Below are 13,779 nucleotides of genomic sequence, written 5' to 3' on the forward strand. Positions count from 1 at the left end.
GGTATTGTCAAGTTTGTCACATCAGATCAAACTGAAAGAGTCCCAGCTTTTCACTGACACTTTGTATGTGTGTGCGCATGTGTGTGTGCGCATGTGTGTGTGTGTTCATCTAAACGCGGGACCTGAGTGCACAGCCCACCAGCTGCCCATCAGGTTTGAAGCTGTTTAATTAAAATGTTATGGATCATTCGTTTTTCATCTGTAATCCACGTTGGGACTCAAGTGTTTCTTAGCTGTGAGCAGCAACTCAGTTTTCGGTCTTGATTGTCTGGTGTATCATTCATTTTTTTAAATTAATTTATTAAGTTAATAATATTGTATTTCTACAGTGAAAATTGATTAATTAATTAATAATGAATTCCCAAGGCAACACATAGTTTCAAAACCGAAGGAAAAGAAAGGACCAGTAGACAGATGTTGAAGGCTGTGGTAGCGGCCTGACAGTCAAATTAAAAGCTGATGCCTCACTTTCACAATTAAGTTTAGAAAGACCCACCCAAAATATCAAAGAGTCTAATAAGACTAGTTTCTTAGATGTGGGGTTTTATGAATGTCTATATTTCAGAAAGGATGGAATCATTTTGATACAGTAGATGTGGCCCCTAATATATGAAATATGATATTGGATATTTAGTGATGGGTACAAAAAACATGGTCTTGGAAATAAATCATGATGATGATTTGAATTTCTTGTGTGAGATCAAACATTTTAATTCAAATGTGCAATCTTTTCAAAGTATCAGCAGAAGGTGAGTCATTCATTGTTTTTCGTTTATTTTTCATTTTCTGCTTTCATGGTCACTTTTTGACAAATTAATCCCATTTAAATGTATTTGTTTTTAGGAGTGTCAGTAAAATCGTTAGTTTTTAAATTTGAAAGTTTCAATAGAAGCACTGTAATCATAGCTTCCCTTTAAACACAGGTCATCAACAAACACCTGGATTAACGGTATTTCTGGCGAAAGCGTTTCTACTCAGTTTTAATCTCCCTTCAGTGTTCTGTCTGGGATTTCTCCCATTGAAGTGGATTTCTCTGGTAAAATTTGAAACGGGCAAATCAGTGAACAGAAGAAGACGTTGTGAAAAATGACATTGGTTTTCCAGGCTGTTTTAGTATTGCAGTCTGGCTGTAGTTAGTGAATGAAGCCGTTCAGACCGTGTTGGCCGTGCTTCCAAATAACGAATTAGCATTAGCAGCTGCCTCGCAGTGGAGGACGAATGTTTAATTTCCGGTAAGCTTCTTAGCGTCAAACTGGTATCTACACACGTCATGGGCAACAGCCAAGGGTCCAAACCACAGGACTGGTTTTCACCAGACTACAGCCCTTATTTAAAAGAGAAGAAAGAATCAAAATTCTTAGCCTGTTGGTCTCGTCTGAATGTAGACTTAGCAAAAAGGTTGACTGCCACGCTTCCTCATCACAATTCACTTTACAGCTAGATTTAGATGATTAGATGCTTCAAAATGATTTCTCAAGTGAACTTTCTTTTGAAAATTCCTGCCGTTTTCAAACTTTAACAAAAAAATCTTATCATACTGAACCCTATCGTTATAATATCTAATCTAAATCGTACCGCTGAATCTTTCAGGGTTCAAATTCATATTTGTGGAAGCGCTTTTTGCATCTCAAACCTGTTTCCTCTGATTGACTCTAAAAGCAAACAGCAGGTGGAGGATGGCAGACAGAGGAGGGGGGACAGACAGAGGGTGGGTTTAATCTGCCCTACCTTCTGTGTCGTGAGTATCTCCCACTGATATGGCCGGAGCCATTGCATCCGGGGGTGGGGCAGCTGGATGGGATGGATGGAGGTTAGAGATATGTTTAAGACACAAGAGCATTTTAGTCCTTGTGCAGTAGCAGCAGCAGCAGTGATAAACACAGGCAGTAAAAAGAAAATTAAGATAAAGAAAACAAAGCAAAGAGATGCAAACGGGGCAAACGTGTCACACAAATGCACATGTACAAAGGAAGATATGCAGCCCGGCCCGTCCAGCCGACACACATGATGCATGAATGCAGGTGGCATCCAGCCGGGGGAAGCAGAATATTATGTGTCGTACATCAACCCTGGCCTATATCCTGTTACTACGAGCGATAAAGATCAGCCGAGACCTGCTGTAATTTCCCCTGTTCGCCTCTCTTCACCAGTCATCATCATCATCACCATCATCTTCGGTGCTCACTCCTTTCTTTTCTCTCTGCTTTTTGATTCAGGTTGCCATGACCCCTCAGGATGGCTCATTTTAATTCTCATTAACTTCCCCCAGCAATTGCCCTTTATTACTCCAATTATCCCTATTATTAATTTTACTTATTAAAAATTGCCGCATTAGCATTTTAAATGAGACACTCGCTGGCCTTCCCTACTGTTTCCTTTTTTCTCTCCCTCTCTCTTAATCCCTAAAAAGAGCCAAGCTTTTTTTTTTTCAACGCGCTGAGTGCAGATCAATGCTCCGAGGTGAAGTATGACAAAATGAAGGCGTGGATGAGGAGAATCATTTAGAACAGGGGAGGAAAATCTTTTTTTTCCCCAAAGGGCCTCATGACAAACCAGAACTGGCAACCAAAACTTTCCCAGTTTTACAATAAACTGTAAAAATACTTTTTTCTTCATGTGGAAACCTTAGAAATGGCAGACAACTTAGATTTTACATTTTGAAACAAAATCCTGAACGATCACTTCATTTTGAGCTCCATGTGGGCACCTTGCCATATTACAATGATAATATGAATAGCAATTTTTCAATTATTTTTTTTCTCGTAAAAAAAGAGACTTTTTTTCCCCTCATCCCATTTATGCAAATTGGATGTTTTTGCGCTTGATGAGTTTTTGCATTGTTTTGGTGAGCAGTACTTAAAAAAAATTCCTAAACTTGATTCTTTTTCACCCCACACCCAGAAATGTGCTCATGCAGTCAATAGAAAGAATATCTTCTACTGCCGTAATGACAAAAAAGACATTTTCTGAAGGGACTATGAAAAAAAAAATTGGAAATTACAAATGCTTTGTATTCTGAAATGGGGTACAGAGATTGCTAGTTTTAAAGGCCTATAAATGACTTGTCCAAAAATAAATGTAAAACAAAATTGTAAGATTTCATATTCCACTGTAGGTTTGGTTTGATAATTGAATTGGAGTTTCTCCATTAATACAGAACCTGCTTACCTCAGTCAGTCCCTCCTGGGTATTGCTATGCTTTATTTGGGATTGTTGCGGCTTAAAATTATGCATCCCATAACACGGACTGAAAAAAAAATATTTGGAAGTGTTGCACATAACTTCTCCCAAAAAGTCATGATTTAAAGACTTGAAGTGAAAGTGACATTTTCATGCACCTTCTTGAAATATTCTCAACATAAATCAAATCATGTCAAAGTGCAAAAGAGGAATTCAACATTGGTCATTCAAGTTAAAACATGAACTGGTTACAAAGAAGAAGCAAATTCTACAGAACGTCTCAAAAAGGTTTTTGAAAAAAAGAAATGTGAAAAAACGAGAAATGTTATTCTTTAGCTTTCATGCTGTCATCTCATAAACTCAGCTTTCAAGAGATGTTGTGAAACAGGGAGTTAAATTATCAAGGGGCAAAAGGAGTTGGTTAAAATTCAGCAGTTGCAGTGAATACAGTCAGAAATGAATACAATGCAGAAGGTGAAATTTTGCTACGACTGTTGAAAATCACAAATACGTGCCAAATTTGCGAATGATGACTAGATTTGCATTAATAGTTGCAACATTGCAACTTCCTGGAGGGACTGGGTAGTGGGTAGCTCACTGCTGGAGGACTTGAATCCCAAATGGGAAAATGAAGGCTGTTTTTTTTGTTTATTTCTCGAAAATAAAAGCAATATATTCAGATTCATGCACAGATTAACATTTCATTAATGTTTGAGTTCCAATTTTTCCACAGGCCGGATGAGGACGTCTAACGGACCGGATGTGGCCCGCAGACCATTACTCTGCAGGACGGGGGGGAGGAGAAGTGGCTTCCTGGTCCCCAAAGATGTCGGCTGTGTGGGAAACTACAGGAAGGCGGAGGCCGACAGACGAAACTACATAATCAGGCCTCGCCGTCCTCCTGGTTCACGCTTCCATCGGGAAAGCAAAAGAGATCACACGGCTCTTTCATCGCGTCTACTGTACACGCTCGTAGCAGGAAACAGCAAAAGGCTGCCAGGAATCAATAGCAGCATGTTGGAGGTACTGACCATGAGCTGAAAAGTGCTGATAATAACGAATAAAAACTAATATTATACAGCATTGTCTGAAGGAGCACCGCTGGTGTATGATGCTGAGGGGGGCTGCTGCACGGCGGCGCACATAAAAGAACTTTATGAAAGGATTCTGTACAAAGATGAAGGTGTTTCCTTACCTCAGCTCTTGTCCTACGAGCTCAATGGGAACTGAAAGAAAAAAAAAAGGAAGGAGAGGAGAAGAGGGAGAACAAAGGTGAATGACTGCTCAGAACGCAGCGCTGCTAAAAGAAACCCAGATCAATAAATCACAAATGCATACGAACCCCATGAGGATTTTCTCATAGAGGCTTACACGCTGCTGAATGTGTGATCAGATGGGGGAAAAAAACCTACACCTTCTGAGTTTACTTACACACATACATATGTATTTATATATAAACATACACACATCGGCACACATGCAAGATCGAGCACGAAACAAACAATACAGTGTAAAATCTGGCAGGTGGAAACACACACACGCACACACACACACGCACACACACGCACGCGCACACACACACACACACACACACACACACACACACACCCACACACACACACACATGCACGTGGAAAGCCTAAATCAGCCCACTGCTGCTCAGAAAGGAGGTGGGTTATGTGCAGACTTCAGCAAGAAAACAAGATTAATTGTTACACTTTAGTTATCATAATTGAGAAAATGAAATTAAAAAGCAAAAAAAAGTGCCTTCATCAGTAGAAAACAGGACTTCTTTCAGGGGCAACTTATAGTAATTGCCTCGAAAACATAAATCAAGCTGTGCTGGCGCGCAGCAGCCCGCTCCAGGCCGGCTGTGGGGCATCGATTGGGCGAGTTGAGCGATAGAACGAGTTGGGAGAAATATCCTACTTTCATTTGGAGCAAAATAAGAAAACAATAGCATCCTGGAGAATTCAGTTTGGGCTCTGATATCACACGCATTAATCACATGTCAGAAGCAGCCTGGGTAGCTGGCTACTCCAAACGCAAAGAAAATAAACACTAACACACACACAAACTTCTTTTTTTTTTTGTCTGTGTGTGTATGTGTGTGTGTGTGTGTGTGTGTGTGGGTGTGTGTGCGTGCGTGTGTGTGTGTAACATTTCAGTTTCTCAGTCTTTCATCATGCGGTTGGAATGACTGGACGCCTTCTTGCACTCTGAATGTTTCGTGAACTGCCGCTATGCTGTCTCTTCAAAACATCAAACACACACACACACACACGCGCGCACACACCTACACACACTTATGAACAAACACACTCAAAAAGAAAGTTTTATAAATATGTGCATATTAGACACTCATTCAAGGATACACCATACATAAATTACCAATCTTTGTGAAAATTTCTACTAATACATGAAAATGTGCACAGGATTCCTTCTACACGTCAGAGCTGAACTGATTTGAAGACAGCTTTCTGTTTCTGTAGCAGATGTTTTCCTACATTCACGTTTTGCATCGTTCTTTTCTTGCAAAGAAAAGGATTTAGATCTAAAATACAAGGCCTCAGTTCATTTTGAAAATCTTTACATGCATCAGGCGACAGAGACGGTTAAAAAAAAACTTCGATTATGTCATCTTTACATGAATTTTGTTTTGTTTAGCATTAGTTAGCAAAAAACATTTCAAAGCACTTTGTGTAAAATGGGGCTGCACAGTGGTGCAGTTGGTAGAGCTGTTGCCTTGCAGCAAGAAGGTTCTGGGTTCGATTCCCGGCCTGGGGTCTTTCTGCATGGAGTTTGCATGTTCTCCCTGTGTATGCGTGGGTTTTCTCCAGGTACTCCGGTTTCCTCCCACAGTCCAAAAACATGACTGTCAGGTTAATTGGCCTCTCCAAATTGCCCCTAGGTATGAGTGTGTGTGTGCATGGTTGTGTGTCCTGTGTGTCTCTGTGTTGCCCTGCGACAGACTGGCGACCTGTCCAGGGTGTACCCCGCCCCTCGCCCGAAACGTTGGCTGGAGATGGGCACCAGCAACCCTCCCGACCCCACTGAGGGAAAAAGGGTGCAAGAAAATGGATGGATGGATTGTGTAAAAGGCAAAAAAACTCGTTCAATTAAATCTAGACATTGTTCAACTGAGGTCAATTACTTATGAAATATAAATAAATTGAGTGTTTATTCTCATTTCAGTAACCATCAAAGACCCTTAAGATTCTTTTTTATTCAGTAAGAATTAAAATAACATCTCATTCCATTTTACTTATTTTCAAAGATAAACGATTTTGGCTGAAAGTTTGGGTGTGGAGCTGGCTAATCTTTTTAGTACCTGAAAAAGTCTGGTCTAAAATGAGCAAAACTACAAACATGTGAAATAGCAGCGCAACAAAATGAAAAAAAAAAGATCCTGAGGGACTAAATGATCCAGGCTTAACCTATAGTAATCTTTAAACCAAGCAAATAAACTCAGCAAGGACTTTGTTCATCCTTTGGTTTGAAATCTCTAATCAGAAGTTGAGGTTAGCATGAACAAACACATATAGACAATGGATTGATGGACTGGTTCTGATACATAGTTATGGTCATGTTATGAATGTGGTCATCTGCTGTAGTCCAGTAAACAAGGTCAGGAGAAAATGATGTCTTTGTTTGCTTGCTTCATATCTGAGGTGTTTGTCTGACCTAGCCGCTATACGTCAAAATATTCTTCTTTTGTAAACTAGATGCATTATGCCCTGAACCAAAATTATTATTCAACTGTCAGCTAACTGATCAGCAGCAGATTAAGCTAGATACAGTTATTGATATTTTATAAATGAAGCATGGAGCATGAAGCAATTACTTCCAACTACAAAGTTTCATTTAGGGAATTATTATTTTGTATTCTAAGACATAAATAAATGCATATAGCATTCAAGTACTGGAGGAATTGAAGCAATAGTTACTCTTCTTTCCAACAAGCATGCTGTTGACTGTGATAGTAATAATTACTTAGATAAGCTTGATTCTGAAGATTGAGTCCAAGTTTAACTAGTGCTACACAACCTGATGTAAAAAGTTGGGGGAAATGAAAGAAATTGGGTTTCTACAAATGTTGCTTCAAATTCCAGACTTTTCCAGACTCAACTTGGTGGATTGGAATGAGCAGTTAGACAGTGGGAGTCTGGAAATACCAACATAATCTTGTCTTGTTCAATACTTAGCCAGCGTTTCCATAGTAGAAACAATAACTACTCTTCAACAGCAGCAGATTATCAAACATCTGGATTATGATCTATCAAACATGTCAGGATTATTCAGAAGTACACATGGGCAGAAATAGTTACTCCTTAAGCTAAATTTTACATAAACTCTTCTACGTGGAACATATGCAGTGTACGCAAACAAAACCAAGTAATCAGTCAGCTCCGGTAGACGAGCGGAGGATGTTTGCATGTGAATCAGGGTGACTGAATGTGTATTTAACAGCTGCAAAAATCTTGACAAGGTGGAGAGACGCTACCGACGCTCACCTCTGATTCCCTTTGACCGAGTGCGAGTTCGCTTGTCGTCACCCTCCACACTCATCTGGGATGAAAGGAAGAGGCAAGAAGGGGAGGAAAGAGAAAGGCAAACAAGGGAAGAAACGGGAGGAAACAGAAAAAAGAGAGAGAAAAAAAAGAGACAGTCAGGGGTTAGTTGTCGAAAAAAGCCTCCAGAGTTCATTGTCTTTGTGTGCTTCAAAACAGCTGCTATAAAAAGATCCGTTCAAAATGTTCCCGTTCAAACACAGATGAAGTGTGGCGCTGACGCAAAAGAGGCCGTCGCACCTAGACACTTGTGTTCACACACACCGCTCCATCGCCATGGAAAAAAAGCACAAAAAGAAAACAAAAACACACTTAAAACATGCTAACATCATGTTCGCTTCATCACAAATGAGGGTTACATGGAAAACAAACTAGGAGCACCCACCCGCCCCCCGTCGCTCCCCCTGTAATTTCCTGCTTCTGAGTGCTACTCATGATTGTGGTCTGCGCGGAGGCAACAGGCGGCGCCGGCGCAGGGGGCCGCGGCCCCTGTAAGCGGAGGGGCCGACAATCATAACTACGTTGAATATAATAATAAAGCGAAAACACACGGGCCGCTGTAATAACCCTTTTAAGAAGAGGAGATGTGTGCGTCAATGTGTGTGTGTGTGTGCTTGTGCCTCGGCTTTTAAAGCCACAAAGGAGCAGGTGTTAACCCTCGTGCACGCGCACAGACTTACACACGTGCACACACTGACCATGGACCACACCTCCTCGTTGCTACCTCTCCACGCTTAGGGTCCCTCTATAAAGCTATCAGATGCTCTCTAGACACAATGGAGCCATTAGCTTTGATTACTGGACTCTGTTTTTTTTATATATTTCTGCTGTCCCTTCTTTCTGTCCCACACTTCCTTCTGCACTCTCCCCGTCTACAAGCCTTTCATCCCCCCTACAGACACCCCGGCTTGCCCATCCACTTAACTGCTTTGTAGCTCCTCTGTAGTCAAGTTGGCACAGTCACAGTGGGATTCAAACATAGGGTCTTGGTTTCTCTGAGTCGTTTTTTTTCTCGTCTTCACCCTATTTGGCAGAACCCCTTTCCTGCTAATAGACTACTTATGAAAAGAAGGAGAGGACGAAGGATGCGAGGAGGATGAAACAAGCTGTTGTTCTTGTTAAAGGCTTTTCTTCGCCCCTGACTCCCATCGAGGGTACATTCATTAGCAGTTGGCTGAAGGTACAGGTGCAGCCCCCGAACCCCTCCTTCCTGTTCGCCGCCTCATCCTGCTCCTCTAAGGCCTCAACATTTTCAATCAGGCTACGTCGCTTTCTGTCTGGCCACTACTGAGCGCTTCAGTCCTTCTGAGAGGGAAGACAAGTGTCTCATAGTCATTTGTGAGCTTGTCATATTTGTTCCTGCATTCAACCCAGAATTCACTTTAGTGTTTAAATGTGGAAAGATTGCCAACTTTAAAGGGTTAACAATGGATTTTTTCTTTTTTATTCTCCCAAACAAAATCACATATATTTTTATCATATTTTTGACAGTCATGGATATTTTTTTTACATATGAAGAGCAGCTGTCCATGCCTAACTGAAAAGTCGTCAGCATTAACTCTAAAGCAATAATCCGCTAAAGCCAAAGCGTTATTCCAACATTGTACTTAACTTAATTTAATGCTAACATGTTATAGCGCCAAATTAAACCATTTATTTAGAAGGTATTTCTTTACCTTATTCATTTGTTTGACTAAGGTAAACAAAATAAAGATTAAATAAAAATAAAAAGAGAACTCGAGGAGGGAAAACCCCACAATCTTCACCTGCTTTGAAATATGAGCAACAATGTAAACTACTAATTACCTGAAAAGTTCTCAACAGTCGATAAGCAAAACTTCAACACAGATTGTAATGTTTATTCAACTGAAGGTTTACAAAACAGCCAAGTGAATTTGTGCATTAGAATTAATCTATAAAAATAAATTTGGGGAAGCTAACTGCCATTAGCAAAAAGTTAGTAAAAGTTATCAAAAAGCACTAAATAAAAAATTTGCTCCTCTACTATAGCATTAGCAGATAAGTGGAAGTGCGTCGGCCACTGTGACCAAATTTAAGATCATTTTCAAAAATCTAATTATAGTCTGAAGAGTCACTCAACAGGAGTCCATTAGGATCAGCATTCATAATCTGTCATATTTCATAGGAGGGGGATGCCCCACCCAGGATCAGAATCATGACCAATAAATATAGCGTGGAATACTAAATATTGAAAAGAATGAAATTGAGTTATAAGGGAAATTTAAATAAATATGTATATTTTTTTTTAATGCGGCTCAGTGGAAGAACAGGTGCACAGCTGATCAACACAGCTGATCCTGGTTTGGCCTCGGATCATTTACTGCATGTCCTCTTTTTCTCTCTGCCCTCCTTCCAATCAAGTTATTAATGAATCTTAATGAATCAAGTTATTAATAAATCTCAGTAAATTGTTCATCCTTGGGTACAATTTCCAGACGTTTGAATTTGTGCCGAATTCTTCAATTTGAGCAGCTATGTGCAAGTTTATACAGCACATAAATGTCCAGCTGTCACACCGCTCTGGATGGAGACAGGTTCTGTGTCTCCCAGAAGAAGCAAAGGACTTTGTGAAGATGCTGACTGAAGCTTGTAAGACAGCATCATTATCCACAGTGGAACAAGTCTTGTACACACATACCTAAAGACCACTCAGGAAGATAGAAGTCATTACAACAAAAGCAGCATAAAAGAACTGGGAACAAGACCTTAATCTTTAGAGACATGTTCTTCAGTCTGAAGAAACTGAATACAGAATGATAAACAATACTGACTGACCATCATTATATTTGGAGGAAGTAGGGAAAAACCTGAAAACCTGAGAACACCATGCCTACTGGGATGTACGTGAGAGGTAGCATCATGTTGTGGGGCTGTTTTGCTGGAGGATTTCACAAAATGGCTTCAGGTGAAAATAAACGTTTAACTATTGCATCTCAAGGTACAGGGGAGAAAGTTAGGACTTGGGGACGGAGGGGTCTTCCAAACAGACAATGGGCTCTACCAGGTAGCAATAACACTCTTCAGAGCAGATGTTGTTACTGAGTGACTCAAAGACTCAAAGCTGTCTAACTTCAGTAAAGCGCTTCAAATTAAATCAGAAAAGCAGAAAAATGTGTAAGATGTCATTTAAAAGGTAAATTTGCTGTATATGCAGACGACTTTCAAATGGCTAGTAGTGTGACCTCAGCAGGCAACAGTTTGGCTCAACTGAGTATCCTTTCAGCCTCGGTCTGCCAAGGAACACAGGATCTAATGTTGGTGGTAAAAGAATAAAGGCATGAGTCAGAGCTTATTATGCTACTTGCTGGCGTAAGAAGCTAAATCTAAAACTACATAACCATTTTCTTGATGTTTTAAAATAACACTGAAACCCTGTTTTTAGACTGCTGTCTCAAACACACACGATGCTGCTTTTCCATGCAACTAATACAAAGTTCCTATCAAGTAGGCTATAAAAACATATTTTGAATGGTCTCTTCTCAAATCACAGTACTTAAAGAAATATCTGAATCGACTCATTTCTATTTCGGTGGCTAAAAGCTTTTTGAAACTCAGATGCAACAAATTGGTCAGAAAACTCTGGTGGRTGCCTGTCTATCTTCAACCTGATATTTTACCCCACAAGTTTTCTTTTGTCTTTGTTTTATTTTATTTTTTATAGACATCCCCTAGTGGATGTAGCATTTTAGTTTAAAATCTTCATTTCTAATACATTTAAAAAATTTGTTCATCTAGGTACATTAGCCATTACCACCTCAAAAACCTAAAACTGACAAATTCATTCTAAAAAAGCTTGAAGATGACCACGAAAAAGACTTTTTGGTTATAACAATTGGCCATTTCTTCTATTTCAAAACCCTCTATGATGAAAATAGAAACTTTGTAACCAGTAGGGAGGCTGATGGATGCTGTTCGGTTCGATTCAGTTGATTTATTCAGTGGCAGTTCACAGCGTATATCACCTCAAGGCATGAAAATAAAGTCTAACAGGTTAAACAAGACAAAATATGCTTCAGAACCATTTTAACTGGCTGAATGTAACCACAGGCTAACATAGAGGATGTTTATGATGGACAGAAATTCCAGCTACATAATAAAACATATTGCACTGTTGTGCTTCTTTTTCCCTTCCTTTGCGTCCTCCTTACATCGAGAGTCACCGGGTGAATCAAAACCTGGACTGAAAAGGCCTCCTGTTGCTTTCATGTTTGTGTAACCATAGTTACGTACATTCAAATAGGTAAGCATATCAGAGTTCTCTTCTCTTTCCTGTCCCTTTTTTTTCCCTCAGATCCAGCTCATTAAATTTGCATGAACACAAATTCACAGCAAATAAATCCCAATGCAGACAGGCAGGCATTCACCAGAATCTCTTTCAAAGGCCTCCGAGTGTTCAAAACTTGTCCTTTACAGTCGTTTAATTAGAGCACACCGACAATGAATGCATATGGGAGCGCAGACGGCGCGGTCAGTACGGAAACGGGGAGAAAAAGGAGTTTGTGTGCAGAACCTGCTGTAGGTCCGTGCATGTCATGTGCTTTAACGAGTGTGAAATGTGCAGAGCAGCTGCCGGGGGGGGGGTCAGGGAGAGAAGAAAAAGGAATAGGAGGAGGAAGAAGACGCCGCTCGTCCCTTCAGGCTGTGTTGTACATTATCAATTACGTCCTTCTTTGTGTGCGGCGGCCGGAGCAGGAGGGCCTCAGCTCTGCTCCCAATTCTGACAGCTCCATGCAAATGTCTGGCTGGGGGGTGGGGGGCAACGTCTTCACAGAGAAGGTCACCCTCCGTCCCCTGGAGCACGTAAATGACTCTTTTATCCATTTTCGGGTTTACAACAACTGATGAGGGGAAGGAGGCAGGTTAAGGTGGAGAGAGAAGGCGGAGGAGGCTGACCTGCGGACAGCAGCTGCCAATTAGAGCAGAGCTCACAGCCTCCATGTCGGCGAGCCTCTCTGCACTTTCACCCTGACAGCTCACACGAGGCAGAGCAGATAGGGCGGAGGAGGGCTGGGGGGGCAGATGTCATGTTACCCAACTTGTATGTGAAAAAGTACGGAGCATGTGTGACCACACAGTGGGTCATATGTGTGTCTGCTGTGAGAGGTTTGCCATTTACAGGCTGAGTCATCCTGATGTGACTCAGGGCTCAGAGTTTAGCCTCTTCCAGCTCTGATCCGGGGTCAGCTCCTGCTGCTGTCGTAAAGGGAAACAATAAGAGGAGGTGGAAGGCCGAGCGGTCAGGAGATTCTTTATCGGTTATTAATCGCGTCTCATTCAGGATTAAAAACGTAAACGCTTCTACGAGATAAAACAAGATCAGATGCAAAGTCAGAGTCAGTTCAGGAAAAGAAACCAACTGGAGTACTTTAGCTAATTAGAGCAGCAGAGTGAACGGTGAACTGTGAGCTGCAGATTTCCCCCCTGACGTTCAATATTTACACTTCACACATTCAGTGGAGGGCACACTTTTACTAATCTGCTAATGCGCTAATAGCGAAGCTATTGTTTTATCTACTGCTTTAACAAACTTCCTAACTTAGCTTCACCTAAATTATTATTATTGTTTTTTGGGGTAAAGGCTAATTTACTTGGCTGCTTTCAAATGAATGACGTTCAACATCTGTGTTGACATTTTGGTTACTGCTACAAATTATTCACGTAGTTAGATGTTTATATTAATGCTCTTATTTTGAAGTTTGAAGACTGTTTACACAGCAGTTCTGTTTCCTTTCCTGACCTTTATTTCAGACAAGAAACATGCAAGACTGTAGAGAACAAAATATAAAAATAAATACAATATCTAAGGGCATTACTGAACATGCAAATTGGAATGTAAAAACGAAATTGGTGCTTGTCTACACTCTTTCAACCATATATATAATTTGAGCTGATGTTTTGAGCTTCAGCATTAGCCTCCGCTAAATAGCATGATAGCTTAGTGCTTCATGCTATTTAGCATGAAGCATGACTCATGCTAAATAGCATGAGTCATATATATATATATATA

At 40.6% G+C, this 13,779-nt stretch overlaps 1 protein-coding gene across 11 annotated transcripts in view; it reads right to left on the reverse strand.

Moving 5' to 3' along the window:
- myt1b (myelin transcription factor 1b) overlaps positions 1 to 13,779 on the reverse strand; it is a 59,493-nt gene that overhangs the window by 29,531 nt on the left and 16,183 nt on the right. For 5 of the 11 annotated variants that reach the window (XM_017305908.1, XM_017305907.1, XM_017305905.1 and 2 more), the window contains exons 1-3: positions 7,695 to 7,788; positions 4,376 to 4,406; positions 1,729 to 1,791 (exon numbers count right to left, since the gene is read on the reverse strand). In XM_017305908.1, the coding sequence (XP_017161397.1) occupies positions 1,729 to 1,791; positions 4,376 to 4,406; positions 7,695 to 7,749 (149 nt within the window). In that variant the 5' untranslated portion in view covers positions 7,750 to 7,788. Of the gene's footprint in view, positions 1 to 1,728; positions 1,792 to 4,375; positions 4,407 to 7,694; positions 7,791 to 7,991; positions 8,005 to 13,779 lie in introns of those variants that run through there. The other 6 variants (XM_017305910.1, XM_017305909.1, XM_017305911.1 and 3 more) reach the window with 5 other exon arrangements.

Source organism: Poecilia reticulata, linkage group LG7, assembly GCF_000633615.1.
Source record: "Poecilia reticulata strain Guanapo linkage group LG7, Guppy_female_1.0+MT, whole genome shotgun sequence".
In the NCBI taxonomy this organism is placed as follows: Eukaryota; Metazoa; Chordata; class Actinopteri; order Cyprinodontiformes; family Poeciliidae; genus Poecilia; species Poecilia reticulata.